Here is a 13,630-nt window from a genome sequence, read left to right on the forward strand (position 1 = left end):
CTCGGGCTCAGGTATAAAGGTGGCCAACCTCTGGTCCTGCCTTCAGTCTGGGGCCTGCTGCCAGCAGGTATCTTTAAGCTAATTAAAGCCACAGTTTCACTCTCAACTCCGTCTTCTGTCGTTATTGATGATACATCAGAGACATCAGTATGCACCAAAGAACACACCTGGCATATTATCAACCATATGTTGATGCACTCGAGTCTCACTTTGCATGTGTATAACATCCTATACTACATCACTTGAGATACTGTTGAATTATACTTAATTGATCAGTATTGCTTTTTGCTAACTGTGACCCAGTGCCAGAAGTACAATATCTACTGTTCAAGTGTGCAATGTTAAAGTCACCATTTAAGCATGAGCGCTATGCTTCATAAAACCCAACAAAAAAACATGGGGTTAGCCCTCTGAATCACCACTCCTCATAATCAAATTGTTAAAATTTGCTTTTGTGGTTTAAGCGGTGCTTTGTACATGCGATGGACATGTATACTCAAAACTTGACGTTTGAATTTCGCAAGAATCTCAAGTAGTTATAAATTGATCATTCTTGTTAAAAGAGGGAAAGCAGAATATACAAAAAGCAAGTTCTGGTTTATTAACTCAACATTTCTTTGTTGTAGGTCTATGGAATTAAATGAATTGATTGGATTGGTGAATACCGACAACCTTTACACCAAGGAGTTTGAACACCTAGTTCAAGCATCTGTATGTCTTCTACTCCTTTTAAAGTTGCATTTGAACACGTTTGGAAGTACTGCTGAACGTCCATAAGGTTATGTGGTATCTATATCCAACAACGTACTGGGATCCTACCATGGATTAGCATTCCCCCAAACAATAAAATGGGGATTTTTTGTTGTAAACCTATTTCCCATCATGAGCAACAACCCTGGCCACAAAACGAACGAGAAGCTTTATTAAATTCTGCGAATATGGATTCAAGCAATGCATGTGTTCATGAAGAGCATCCATCTCCACCGAACTCTGCATCCAGCATGAATCCCATAGATCTGCAGAATTCTATCGATCAGCAAGATAAAATTGACCATAAAGATGTTTGCAATAATGGTGCTGGTCCAACGAAGAGGTAAATTCTTTTTTTTCCCCTTGTTCTGCTGATATTAACCAGTTTCACAGCCATTGGGTCTGTATTAGATTAGTAAATATGACCCTTGGTTATAGCTCTTCATTGCACACCATAATATTGATATGTTAAGAGCAGTTTTTGTTTTCAATCCCTTTGAGTTCAATCCTTGGCATGTTGGCAGGGATTGCTAACCGTTGCAGCCTGCATTGCTGTACAACCCAATCTTGTGAACGCACTACTTGGGTCTCATATCTTTGGTATTACCAACCTCCGTGTAGACTATAGAACATAGAACGATCCAGCGCAGTACAGGCCCTTCGGCCCACGATGTTGCACCGACATGGGAAGTCAAAAAACAAAAGCCATCTAACCTACACTATGCCATTATCATCCATATGCTTATCCAATAAACTTTTAAATGCCCTCAATGTTGGCGAGTTCACTACTGTTGCAGGTAGGGCATTCCACGGCCGCACCACTCTTTGCGTAAAGAACCTACCTCTGACCTCTGTCCTATATCTATTACCCCTCAGTTTAAGGCTATGTCCCCTCGTGCTAGCCATTTCCATCCGTGGGAGAAGGCTCTCACTGTCCACCCTATCTAACCCTCTGATCATTTTGTATGCCTCTATTAAGTCTCCTCTTAACCTCCTTCTCTCTAACGAAAACAACCTCAAGTCCATCAGCCTTTCCTCATAAGATTTTCCCTCCATACCAGGCAACATCCTGGTAAATCTCCTCTGCACCCATTCCAAAGCTTCCACGTCCTTCCTATAATGAGGTGACCAGAACTGTACGCAATACTCCAAATGCGGCCGTACCAGAGTTTTGTACAGCTGCAACATGACCTCATGACTCCGGAACTCAATCCCTCTACCAATAAAGGCCAACACACCATAGGCCTTCTTCACAACCCTATCAACCTGGGTGGCAACTTTCAGGGATCTATGTACATGGACACCTAGATCCCTCTGCTCATCCACACTTTCAAGAACTTTACCATTAGCCAAATATTCCGCATTCCTGTTATTCCTTCCAAAGCGAATCACCTCACACTTCTCTACATTAAACTCCATTTGCCACCTCTCAGCCCAGCTCTGCAGCTTATCTATGTCCCTCTGTAACCTGCAACATCCTTCCGCACTGTCGACAACACCACCGACTTTAGTGTCGTCTGCAAATTTACTCACCCACCCTTCTGCGCCCTCCTCTGGGTCATTTATAAAAATGACAAACAGCAACGGCCCCAGAACAGATCCTTGTGGTACGCCACTTGTAACTGAACTCCATTCTGAACATTTCCCATCAACCACCACCCTCTGTCTTTCAGCTAGCCAATTTCTGATCCACATCTCTAAATCAGCCTCAATCCCCAGCCTCCGTATTTTCTGCAATAGCCTACCGTGGGGAACCTTATTAAACGCTTTACTGAAATCCATATACACCACATCAACTGCTCTACCCTCGTCTACCTGTTCAGTCACCTTCTCAAAGAACTCAATAAGGTTTGTGAGGCATGACCTACCCTTCACAAAGCCATGCATGCTGACTATCCCTAATCATATTATTCCTATCTAGATGATTATAAATCTTGTCTCTTATAATCCCCTCCAAGACTTTACCCACTACAGACGTGAGGCTCACCGGTCTATAGTTGCCGGGGTTGTCTCTACTCCCCTTCTTGAACAAAGGGACCACATTTGCTATCCTCCAGTCCTCTGGCACTATTCCTGTAGCCAATGATGACATAAAAATCAAAGCCAATGGTCCAGCAATCTCTTCCCTGGCCTCCCAGAGAATCCTAGGATAAATCCCATCGGGCCTCGGGGACTTATCTATTTTCAGCCTGTCCAGAATTGCCAACACCTCTTCCCTACGTACCTCAATGCCATCTATTCTATTAGCCTGGGTCTCAGCATTCTCCTCCACAACATTATCTTTTTCCTGAGTGAATCCTGACAAAAAATATTCATTCAGTATCTCGCCTCTCTTCAGACTCCACACACAATTTCCCATCCCTGTCCTTGACTGGTCCTACTCTTTCCCTAGTCATTCGCTTATTCCTGACATACCTATAGAAAGCTTTTGGGTTTTCCAATAAACGCATTTGTTACTGAATCCATTATTTTGTACCGTCATCTTTCCTGTTTGGGATTGCTTCACATTTTGCGCTGTTGTGACGCTTGATTTATGTATTTTTTTTATTTGTTCCTATCAGTGTGCGCAAATCTGAGGCTTTTAAAGAGAGAACACGCCGTTGTACCGCCCCCCCGGGAATGTTTGCGATCGGAGGGAACAGAGGCTCGAGCTTCCAGAGAGGGCGGGGCCTGGGCGCGGGACAGGGCTTTCGTGCGGGGCTGGGCCTGACCCGGACGTGCTCCTTTCGGGCGGGGCGACCTTTGTGACGTACTATGAGCCCCGCCCTCCGCGCAGCGCCCATTGAGGTTGATTCTGGGCAATCGGGTAGAAGTTGCTTCAAAGGGATTGGGGCAGGGCCGGGACTGTAACCATAGGTGCGGGTGGTTAACATGACTGAGGATTAAAAAAAAAACCTCTATATTTAAGTTTGACTGGGGTCCGAGTATAATTAGCCGTTGGGGTAAGTGAATTTGAGGTGGTGAGATTTCCCAGGTTGCCAGGCCGCCGCCTCTTGCTGCTGCTCAGGATGCAGGCTGGGGCGTTTTGGGGAGGTGTGGGGTGGCAGCTCTGTCTCAGTGTTGGGCACTCCGTGCTTACATTTAGCACCAGGTTAACTTCCAGACCAAATAAAACCCGAGCTGCAGCTGGCCCACCCTCTCGTCTGATACGAAAATTACACTCCAACATTTCAATTGATTTACAAACTGTAAGTCATCCACCGTATAACTCAGGGAACTTTTCTCCATCGTGTTTTATTTGCAAAAATCAATGTCGAGAGTACACGGCTGGATTGAGTACTGCCAACCTTTAAATATCTCTTTTAAAGTTGGAGGTTCTGTGGAGCTACTGGCTGCATGCAGTCTTCTGCATAGTTCTTGTCTGTGATGCCCAAAGGATTGAAAATGCTGTATTCTTGTTCATAAGGGCATGGGCATAAACCCAGAAAATACAGCCATGTTAGCTCAATGCTGAGGAATCTTTATGAATCATGGGCGGCAGGTAGCACAGTGGTTAGCATTGTTGCTTCACAGCACCAGGGTCCTGGGTTTGATTCCTGCTTGGGTCACTGCGGAGTCTGCGCGTTCTCCCCATGTCTGTGGGTTTCCTCCCGGGTGCTCCGGTTTCCTCCCACAAGTCCCGAAAGACATGCTGTTAGGTGAATTGCACGTTCCGAATTCTCCCTCTGTGTGCTCGAACAGGCGCCGGAGTGAGGTGACGAGAGAATTTTCACAGTAACTTCATTGCAGTGTTAATGTAAGCCTACTTGTGACAATAAAGATTATTTCTTTATTTAAAATATGTGGGGAAAACGGATTGCTGTTTGGGCGAATATGGACTAATGAAAATAAGCACTGATTTGTAAAATGAAATTTGTATTGGTCTAACTTGATTCATTTTGTTTTATAATGGAAACAGTATGTAGTTGATGTGCATATGGATTTTCAGAAGGCATTTGCTGGTTAGTAAAATTAAGGTACAGTGGCAACATGGATATAAAACTGGCTGAGGGTCAGAAAGCACGGTGAATGGTTTTCAATCTGGAGGGATATGCAGGATTGTTCACCTAGGGGTTGGTATTGGAATTAGCTGTTTTTGATAGCATTAATGAGGTTTGCTGGGCATAATTTCATGTTTGCAGATGATACACAATTCCAGTATGCAGAAAGCAATGCAACACTTCAGGAGGATATAGACTGCTGAAATGAGTAGACGGATTAAGTTTAATGTGTTTTGGTAGCAGGAAGGATGAGTGACAATATAAACAAAATGGTCCAGTTTTAAAGGGGCTGCTAGAGCTAAGCGACCAAGGTGGGTGACCTTTGAAAGGAGAAGGATAAGTTGAGAAGGCGGTGAAACCATAAAGGATCCTTGGTCTTATTAATAGAGGCAGAGAATACAAAATGAGGAAGTTATTATTAAACCATTATAAAATACTTGGTTAGACCTCCGATAAAATATTACATTCATTTCTCAGCACCAGACTTTGGGAGAAATGTCCGGGTTTAGAGAGGATGTGGAATAGATTTACTAAACTAGTAACAGTGCTGAGGGTATTCAGTTATATGGAGAGGCTGAAGTAGCTGGGATTGCTCTTCGTAAAGCAGAGAAGCTAAGTGGAGATTTGATAGAGGTATTCATAATCAAGAAGGGTGTTGATGGAGTAAATAAGGCAAAAGTGTTCCTGTTGGCAGAAGGGCTGATAACCAGGGAGAGATTTAAGGTGATTGGCAAAATAATTAGAGGGGACCGTTGCTGTTTGCAGAGTTGTGACCTGGAATGCACTGCTTGACTGGTTGAAACAGATTCAGTAGTAACTTGCAAAAGCAAGTTGGATAAGTACTTGAAGGGGGAAAAAACTACATAGTTGGAGGAAAAGAACAAGGTTATGGGACTGTTTGTATAGCTATAGCAAAGAAAGAGCTACATAGGTACAGTGGAATGATTGGCTTCCTTCCGAGCTGTATTGTTCAGATATCCTATGATGTCCTGGCTTTGTCAAATTAGATTTGATGTCCATTGTAATTGATTCTAGACATAGAAATTTGTAGTTAGCAGAGAGGGGACAATCCCACCTAGTCTAGATGTGAATCTAGTTTCTAAACGTGCTCTCCTCCAGGTTGTCGGTATCTGCAAATTATGCCACAGTGTGAGCTACCCACCTTTCGAAAGTGAGGGAGGTGTTCATTATTTCATCTGAGGCCATGCTACTAGTAATATTATTGGTATTTTCAATTTATACAGAGTAACATTTTACGTTTAATATTTACAGCATGTGTGGTTCTTGTATACATATTGTCAGTCTTGGTGTGTCCCTGCCCCTCCTTGGTATCCCCCTCTTTCGTTCAGGGTGCTCTGTCCCCTAGCTCCTGTTCACCCCCCTTCCCTTTATGTTTCCTGTTGCCTGCCTTGTGAGTTTGGGTGCTTCTCCCTGTAGTTCCCCTGAATTCCTTCCCCTCAGAGTTGTATGTCCCTGTCAGTCTTCTCCCATCTCTCACTTTTTCCCTACTCGCTGTTGGCTTCAAACAGGTCTTGGAACAGGCCGATGAACTGCCTCCATGCTTTGAGGAAGCCTTCCTCCGACCCTCGGATGGTGTATTTGATTTTCTCCAATTGGAGAAATTCTGCCAGCCAGTCTGCAGATGTGGGTGGTGCTGCTGATCGCCAGCTGAGCAGGATTCTCTGGCGTGCGATTAGGGAACGAAAGCAAGGGCATCGGCCCCCTTCCCCATATGTAGCTCTGGCTCCTCTGATACCCTGAAGATTGCCACTCTTGGGCACGGCTCCACCCTCACAACCTTTGCCTCAGAGAAGGCTGCCCAGAACCCTACAAGTTTGGGACAGGCCCAAATCATGCGGGTATGGTTGGCCAGGCCTCTCTGGCACCGTTCACATTTATCCTTCACCTCTGGGAAGAACCTGTTCATTCTGGTTCTGGTTAGGTGCACTCTGTGCACCACCTTGAACGGCATGAGGCTGAGCCTTGCGCAGGCGGAGTTGGCCCTACTCAGTGCTTCCCTCCAGAGTCCCCAGCCTACTTCTGTCCCCAGTTCGTCTCCCCATTTTTGTCTGGCTTCGCCCAGTGGCAGTCTCGCCCTGTCCAGTAGCTGTCCATAGATTTTCCTGCAGTTTCCCCCTTCCTTGCTGTCCGTGTTCATCAGGTCCTCTAGTAACGTTGTTCTATCCTACTGTCTCCTTTCGGAGGAAGTGCTTTACCTGTAGGTGTCTGAGTTTGTGTCCTGTCGGTAGTTCCAGCTCCTCTGTCAGTTCACCCAGTGTCGCTAATCTGTCCCCCATGTAAAAGTCCCTGTCTGTCAGCACCCATCCCCCGTTCTGTATCCATTTATTGAAGGTGGTGTCTATCATGGTTGGTGGGAACTTGTAGTTTCCGCAGATGGGGGCCATGGGTGACATCTCGGTCAGACCGAAATGAAATGAAATGAAAATCGCTTATTGTCACGAGTAGGCTTCGAATGAAGTTACTGTGGAAAGCCCTTAGTCGCCACATTCCGGCGCCTGTTCGGGGAGGCTGGTACGGGAATCGAACTGTGCTGCTGGCCTGCCTTGGTCTGCTTTAAAAGCCAGTGATTTAGCCCAGTGTGCTAAACCAATGTTGTCTCATCTAGTTCCACATCCTTAGTGTGGCGATCACCACTGGGCAGGAAGTATTCAGAGCTGGTGGTGTTGGTTCAAACGCTGGCCTTGGGGGCGTTGAACAGAATTTTCACCCAGGCGGTGAATTCTGCCCGTAGCCCAAACTGCTCCATTTGACTCTGTCGAAGGCCTTTTCTGCGCCCAGAGAGACGATTACCTCTGATGTTCTCTCCGGGGGGGGGGGGTTGTTATTACATTCATCAGCCGCATGATGTTCGCAGTAAGCTGCCTACCCTTGACAAAGCCCATTTGGTCCTCTGCGACCACTTCTGGCAAGTAGCCCTCCAAACCTTTTGGCCAGGCCCTTCGCGAGTATCTTCGCGTCTACGTTTAGCGGTGAAATGGGTCTGTACGAGCCTCATTCCGTCGCATCTTTGCTTGTTTGGGCATCAGCGGTATCGTGGCCTGTGTTAGCGTAGGAGGCAGGGTGCCCCTCGCCAGCGAGTCTGCGAACATGTCCCTTTAATGGGGCCAGGGCCGGTACGAATTTCTTAAGGAAGTCGGCCAGGAACCCATTAGGTCCCGGTGCCTTCGCTGCCTGCATGGAGCTGATGCTGTCCCATGATTTCTCCCAGATATATTGGTGCTCCCCATTCCCCCCGCCTGTCCTCCCCAACAACTTGTATGACCAGTCCGTCGAGGAACTGTTTCATCCCCACATCCCCATCTGGGGGTTTGGAGGTAGAAGGCCCTCAGTAGAAGGTCTCTAATGTCCAGTTGACCTCTTTTGGTTTCATACCAGTCTGCCTCTGCTGTCTTTTACCTGTGCTATTTCACTTGTGGCTGCCTGCTTTCTTAGCTGGTGAGCCAGTAGGCGGCCAGCCTTTTCTCCGTGTTCGTAGAAGGTCCCCCATGTCTGGCGGAGTTGATGTACTGCTTTCCTAGTGGATAGCAGGTTAAAGTCTATTTGTAGCTTCTCCTCTCCACCAGAGGCTCTATGGTCGGGGCCTCAGAGTACTTTCTGCCGACCTCCAGGATGGAGTTGATCAGCTGTTGCCTGGCCGCCCTCTCTTCCCTGTCTCTGCGGCCTTGTAGGCTATAATTTCTCCTCTGATCACTGCCTTTAGTGCCTCCCTGAACATGGAAGGTGAGACGTCCCCATTCCGGTTGTTCGTCACATGGTCGCCTATGGCCTGTGATGTTTTCTGGCAGAAGGCCTTGTCAGCCAAGGGGTCCAGGTCCAACCTCCATGTGGGGCGCTGGGCATGGCCCATCTCCAACCTCACATCCATGTAGTGTGGAGCGTGGTCGGAGATGACTATCGCGGAGTATTCCGCTCCTACTATTCCCAGAAGCACCTATTTCCCCACTGTAAAGAAGTCGATCTTGGTGTATACCTTGTGGACCTGTGAGAAGAATGAGAATTCCCTCTCCCGGGGTGTAGAAACCTTCATGGGTTGTAAGATCTGCACTTTCTGTGTTATTGCATATACGCCACACCATGCAACTAACAATGCAGAATCTCTGACTATACTTACGGTGCAAAGTAATTTTGTTTGGTATCTATTGATCGATTATAACAGAAATTCTTGTTCCAGAATTTACAAGGTTCTCAGTTCAGCCCTCGCCTGCAAAGGACTGTTTTGAGAATCAGATTATCCTTAGTAACTTACAGACGACTTGAATTCAAAATACAATAACAGCAACGGTTTCTTTGCATGAAGCAAGACAGCTGCGTAGGTTAAAATAGATCGTAGAATGTAGCCTGCCATATATTAGATAGAAGATAGCTTTTAAGCAAAAGTAAAAGGATGATTCATGCATAGAGCTATAGTTTGAAACCATAGCTATTTTAAGGAATTTGTTATCAATCTAAATCAATCTATTCCTTGCCCCTGTAACATGTTGATTGGTTTGAATCAATTTCTAATGCTTTTGATTTGATCTTTGAGCTGCCAATCCATCATATGCAACATTATTTCATCGAACCTTAAAGTTAACATTAAATCTGTTATGGGTCCGGGTTTACAGAACCCCAAAGTGTTTCATGGAGTTCAGCCGACTCACAATCTTAAATAGACTTTGGTGTAAGGCAGCATGGTGGCACCATGGTTAGCACTGCTGCCTCACGGCGCCGAGGTCCCAGGTTCGATCCCGGCTCTGGGTCACTGTCTGTGGAGTTTGCACATTCTCCCTGCGTTTGCGTGGGTTTCGCACCCACAACCCAAGGATGTGCAAGGTATGTGGATTGACCTCGCTAAATTGCCCCTTAATTGGAAAAAATGAATTGGGTACTATATTAAAAAAATAGATTGTGGTGTGGGAAGCACACGGCGTACTCTCCGGGTGTGATACAACAGAAATGGACAAGTGGTTTTTTAAAACAAAACAATGTTTATTCTATGAACTCAAGTTAACCCTTTTAAAACAAACATTGAATATCTTAACACCCATTACTTCAAAGATGTTGTCAGACAAGAATTGAAGTGCATAAGTTGGGAACATAGGCTGGCAGGGAAGGACACAAGTGAAATGTGGAACTTGTTCAAGGAACAGGTGCTACGTGTCCTTGATATGTATGTCCCTGTCAGGCAGGGAAGAGATGGTCGAGTGAGGGAACCATGGTTGACAAGAGAGGTTGAATGTCTTGTTAAGAGGAAAAAGGTGACCTTATGTAAGGCTGAGGAAACAAGGTTCAGACAGGGCATTGGAGGGATACAAGATAGCCAGGAGGGAACTGAAGAAAGGGATTAGGAGAGCTAAGAGAGGGCATGAACAATCTTCGGCGGGTAGGATCAAGGAAAACCCCAAGGCCTTTTACACATATGTGAGAAATATGAGAATGACTAGAGCGAGGGTAGGTCCGATCAAGGACAGTAGCGGGAGATTGTGTATTGAGTTTGAAGAGATAGGAGAGGTCTTGAACGAGTACTTTTCTTCTGTATTTACAAATGAGAGGGGCGATATTGTTGGAGAGGACAGTGTGAAACAGATTGGTAAGCTCGAGGAAATACTTGTTAGGAAGGAAGATGAGTTGGGCATTTTGAAAAACTTGAGGATAGACAAGTCCCCCGGGCCTGACGGGATATATCCAAGGATTCTATGGGAAGCAAGAGATGAAATTGCAGAGCCGTTGGCAATGATCTTTTCGTCCTCACTGTCAACAGGGGTGGTACCAGGGGATTGGAGAGTGGCGAATGTCGTGCCCCTGTTCAAAAAAGGGACTAGGGATAACCCTGGGAATTACAGGCCAGTTAGTCTTACTTCGGTGGTAGGCAAAGTAATGGAAAGGGTACTGAAGGATAGGATTTCTGAGCATCTGCAAAGACACTGCTTGATTAGGGATAGTCAGCACGGATTTGTGAGGGGTAGGTCTTGCCTTACAAATCTTATTGAATTCTTTGAGGAGCTGACCAAGCATGTGGATGAAGGTAAAGCAGTGGATGTAGTGTACATGGATTTTAGTAAGGCATTTGATAAAGTTCCCCATGGTAGGCTTATGCAGACAGTAAGGAGGCATGGGATAGTGGGAAATTTGGCCAGTTGGATAACGAACTGGCTAACCGATAGAAGTCAGAGAGTGGTGGTGGATGGCAAATATTCAGCCTGGATCCCAGTTACCAGTGGCGTACCGCAGGGATCAGTTCTGGGTCCTCTGCTGTTTGTGATTTTCATTAATGACTTGGATGAGGGAGTTGAAGGGTGGGTCAGTAAATTTGCAGACGATACGAAGATTGGTGGAGTTGTGGATAGTAAGGAGGGCTGTTGTCGGCTGCAAAGAGACATAGATAGGATGCAGAGTTGGGCTGAGAAGTGGCAGATGGAGTTGAACCCTGAAAAGTGTGAGGTTGTCCATTTTGGAAGGACAAATATGAATGCGGAATACAGGGTTAACGGTAGAGTTCTTGGCATTGTGGAGGAGCAGAGAGACCTTGGGGTCTATGTTCATATATCTTTGAAAGTTGCCACTCAAGTGGATAGAGCTGTGAAGAAGGCCTATGGTGTGCTCGCGTTCATTAACAGAGGGATTGAATTTAAGAGCCGTGAGGTGATGATGCAGCTGTACAAAACTTTGGTAAGGCCACATTTGGAGTACTGTGTACAGTTCTGGTCGCCTCATTTTAGGAAGGCTGTGGAAGCTTTGGAAAAGGTGCAAAAAGATTTACCAGGATGTTGCCTGGAATGGAGAGTAGGTCTTACGGGGAAAGGTTGAGGGTGCTAGGCCTTTTCTCATTAGAACGGAGAAGGATGAGGGGCGACTTGATAGAGGTTTATAAGATGATCAGGGGAATAGATAGAGTAGACAGTCAGAGACTTTTTCCCCGGGTGGAACAAACCATTACAAGGGGACATAAATTTAAGGTGGAAGATATATAGGAGGGATATCAGAGGTAGGTTCTTTACCCAGAGAGTAGTGGGGGCATGGAATGCACTGCCTGTGGAAGTAGTTGAGTCGGAGACATTAGGGACCTTCAAGCAGCTATTGGATAGGTACATGGATTACGGTAAAATTATATAGTGTAGAGTTATTTGTTCTCAAGGGCAGCACGGTAGCATTGTGGATAGCACAATTGCTTCACAGCTCCAGGGTCCCAGGTTCGATTCCGGCTTGGGTCACTCTCTGTGCGGAGTCTGCACGTCCTCCCCGTGTCTGCGTGGGTTTCCTCCGGGTGCTCCGGTTTCCTCCCATAGTCCAAAGATGTGCGGGTTAGGTGAATTGGCCAATGATAAATTGCCCTTAATGTCCAAATTGCCCTTGGTGTTGGGTGGAGGTGTTGAGTTTGGGTAGGGTGCTCTTTCCAAGAGCCGGTACAGACTCAAAGGGCCGAATGGCCTCCTTCTGCACTGTAAATTCAATGATAATCTATGATTAATCTAGGACAAAGGTTCGGCACAACATCGTGGGCCGAAGGGCCTGTTCTGTGCTGTATTTTCTATGTTCTATGTTCTATAACCCCAAAAGACTACAACACTAAATAATCCTTCAAAACTGTTCCTTTAAACATTCAAAAGACTTCAAACCTTCAAAAATAGGAGTACATTAGGTTACATTCAATATATTTATAGTCTTTGGATTGCAGAAATCAACAGACCAGCTCTGTGTTTCTTCCTGCAGCTCACAGCAAAACACACAGACACTCCCAGCTGCGTTCTCAAACTGAAACTCAAAAAGCAGAAGTGAGCTCAGTTCCTCCCACCCTCTGACATCACTTCAGTAATATGATCAGCTCCATTTCTAAAAGGAACATTGCTTAAACATCCATTTCTTAAAGGTACTCTTACATGACACCTCCCCCAGGAAAAAAAAATAAACCATCAACTTCAAGATGGTTTCATTTTTCACTTTTGCACCATCAATTAAGAAATGCACACAGTAAAAACACTTTACCGGTTCAAAAAAAAACAACACCCACAAACAGGTATAAATAATATAGTCCTTTTTTTTAATCCCCGTTCTTCCTCCAACCGAAACCCTTCTCGATTGACAGTCTCTTTGAACAAGAAAGTCTCTGCACGATCCATCCATTCCTCTACGCCTCGGCATTTCTCTTTAAAGTTAGATACTTCAGTTCAATCTGATCACAGAGTCCCTTGCAATTCTCCAATACAGGAGCATCGGTTACCACAGCTTTCAGGCAGTCAAATGCATGTTGACACTCCGCTGTCCACTGGAATTCGTTACGCTTCTTGAGCACGTCCGTCAGTGGAGTGACCACACTGCTAACATTTGGTACAAATCTCCGGTAAAATCCACTCATACCAAGAAATCGCATTATTTCCCATCGTGTCGAGGGTATCGGAAACTCCCCAATAACTTTTGTTTTCACATCCCGTGGGACCAATCCGATTATATGGCCAAGGAAAGTGACTTGGGCTTTTCCAAATTTACTTTTGGCTAGGTTTATCACCAAACCCGGCTCCTGAAGTCGATCGAATAACTCCATAAGATGTTTTAAATGTTCTTTCCATGTCTGGCTGAAAACTACCAGATCGTCGATATATACCGCACAATTGGGTAATCCTGAAACGACTGTATTAGTTAACCGTTGAAATGTGGCTGGGGCATTTTTCATGCCAAATGGCATAACTTTGAATTGGTATATACCATCTGGGGTCACAAAAGCTGAAATCTCTGTTGCCCTTTCGGATCAAGATACCTGCCAGTAACCTTTAAGTAAATCCAATTTGGAAATAAAAGCTGATTGTCCCACTTTCTCAATGCAATCCTCCAAACGTGGGATAGGATAAGAGTCTGTTCTTGTAACTGCATTCATCTTTCTGTAGTCCCCACACAACCGTTGGGTA

The 13,630-nt window shown here is 45.5% G+C and overlaps 1 protein-coding gene across 6 annotated transcripts in view; it reads left to right on the forward strand.

Moving 5' to 3' along the window:
* The window catches only part of LOC140425349 (ubiquitin thioesterase otulin-like), a 164,185-nt gene that overhangs the window by 52,509 nt on the left and 98,046 nt on the right, over positions 1–13,630 (forward strand). For all 6 annotated transcript variants that reach the window (XM_072509524.1, XM_072509520.1, XM_072509521.1 and 3 more), the window contains exon 2: positions 627–1,093. In XM_072509524.1, coding sequence (XP_072365625.1) covers positions 849–1,093 — 245 coding nt within the window. In that variant the 5' untranslated portion in view covers positions 627–848. The remainder of the gene's footprint in view (positions 1–626; positions 1,094–13,630) is intronic.

This window comes from Scyliorhinus torazame, chromosome 6, assembly GCF_047496885.1.
Source record: "Scyliorhinus torazame isolate Kashiwa2021f chromosome 6, sScyTor2.1, whole genome shotgun sequence".
In the NCBI taxonomy this organism is placed as follows: Eukaryota; Metazoa; Chordata; class Chondrichthyes; order Carcharhiniformes; family Scyliorhinidae; genus Scyliorhinus; species Scyliorhinus torazame.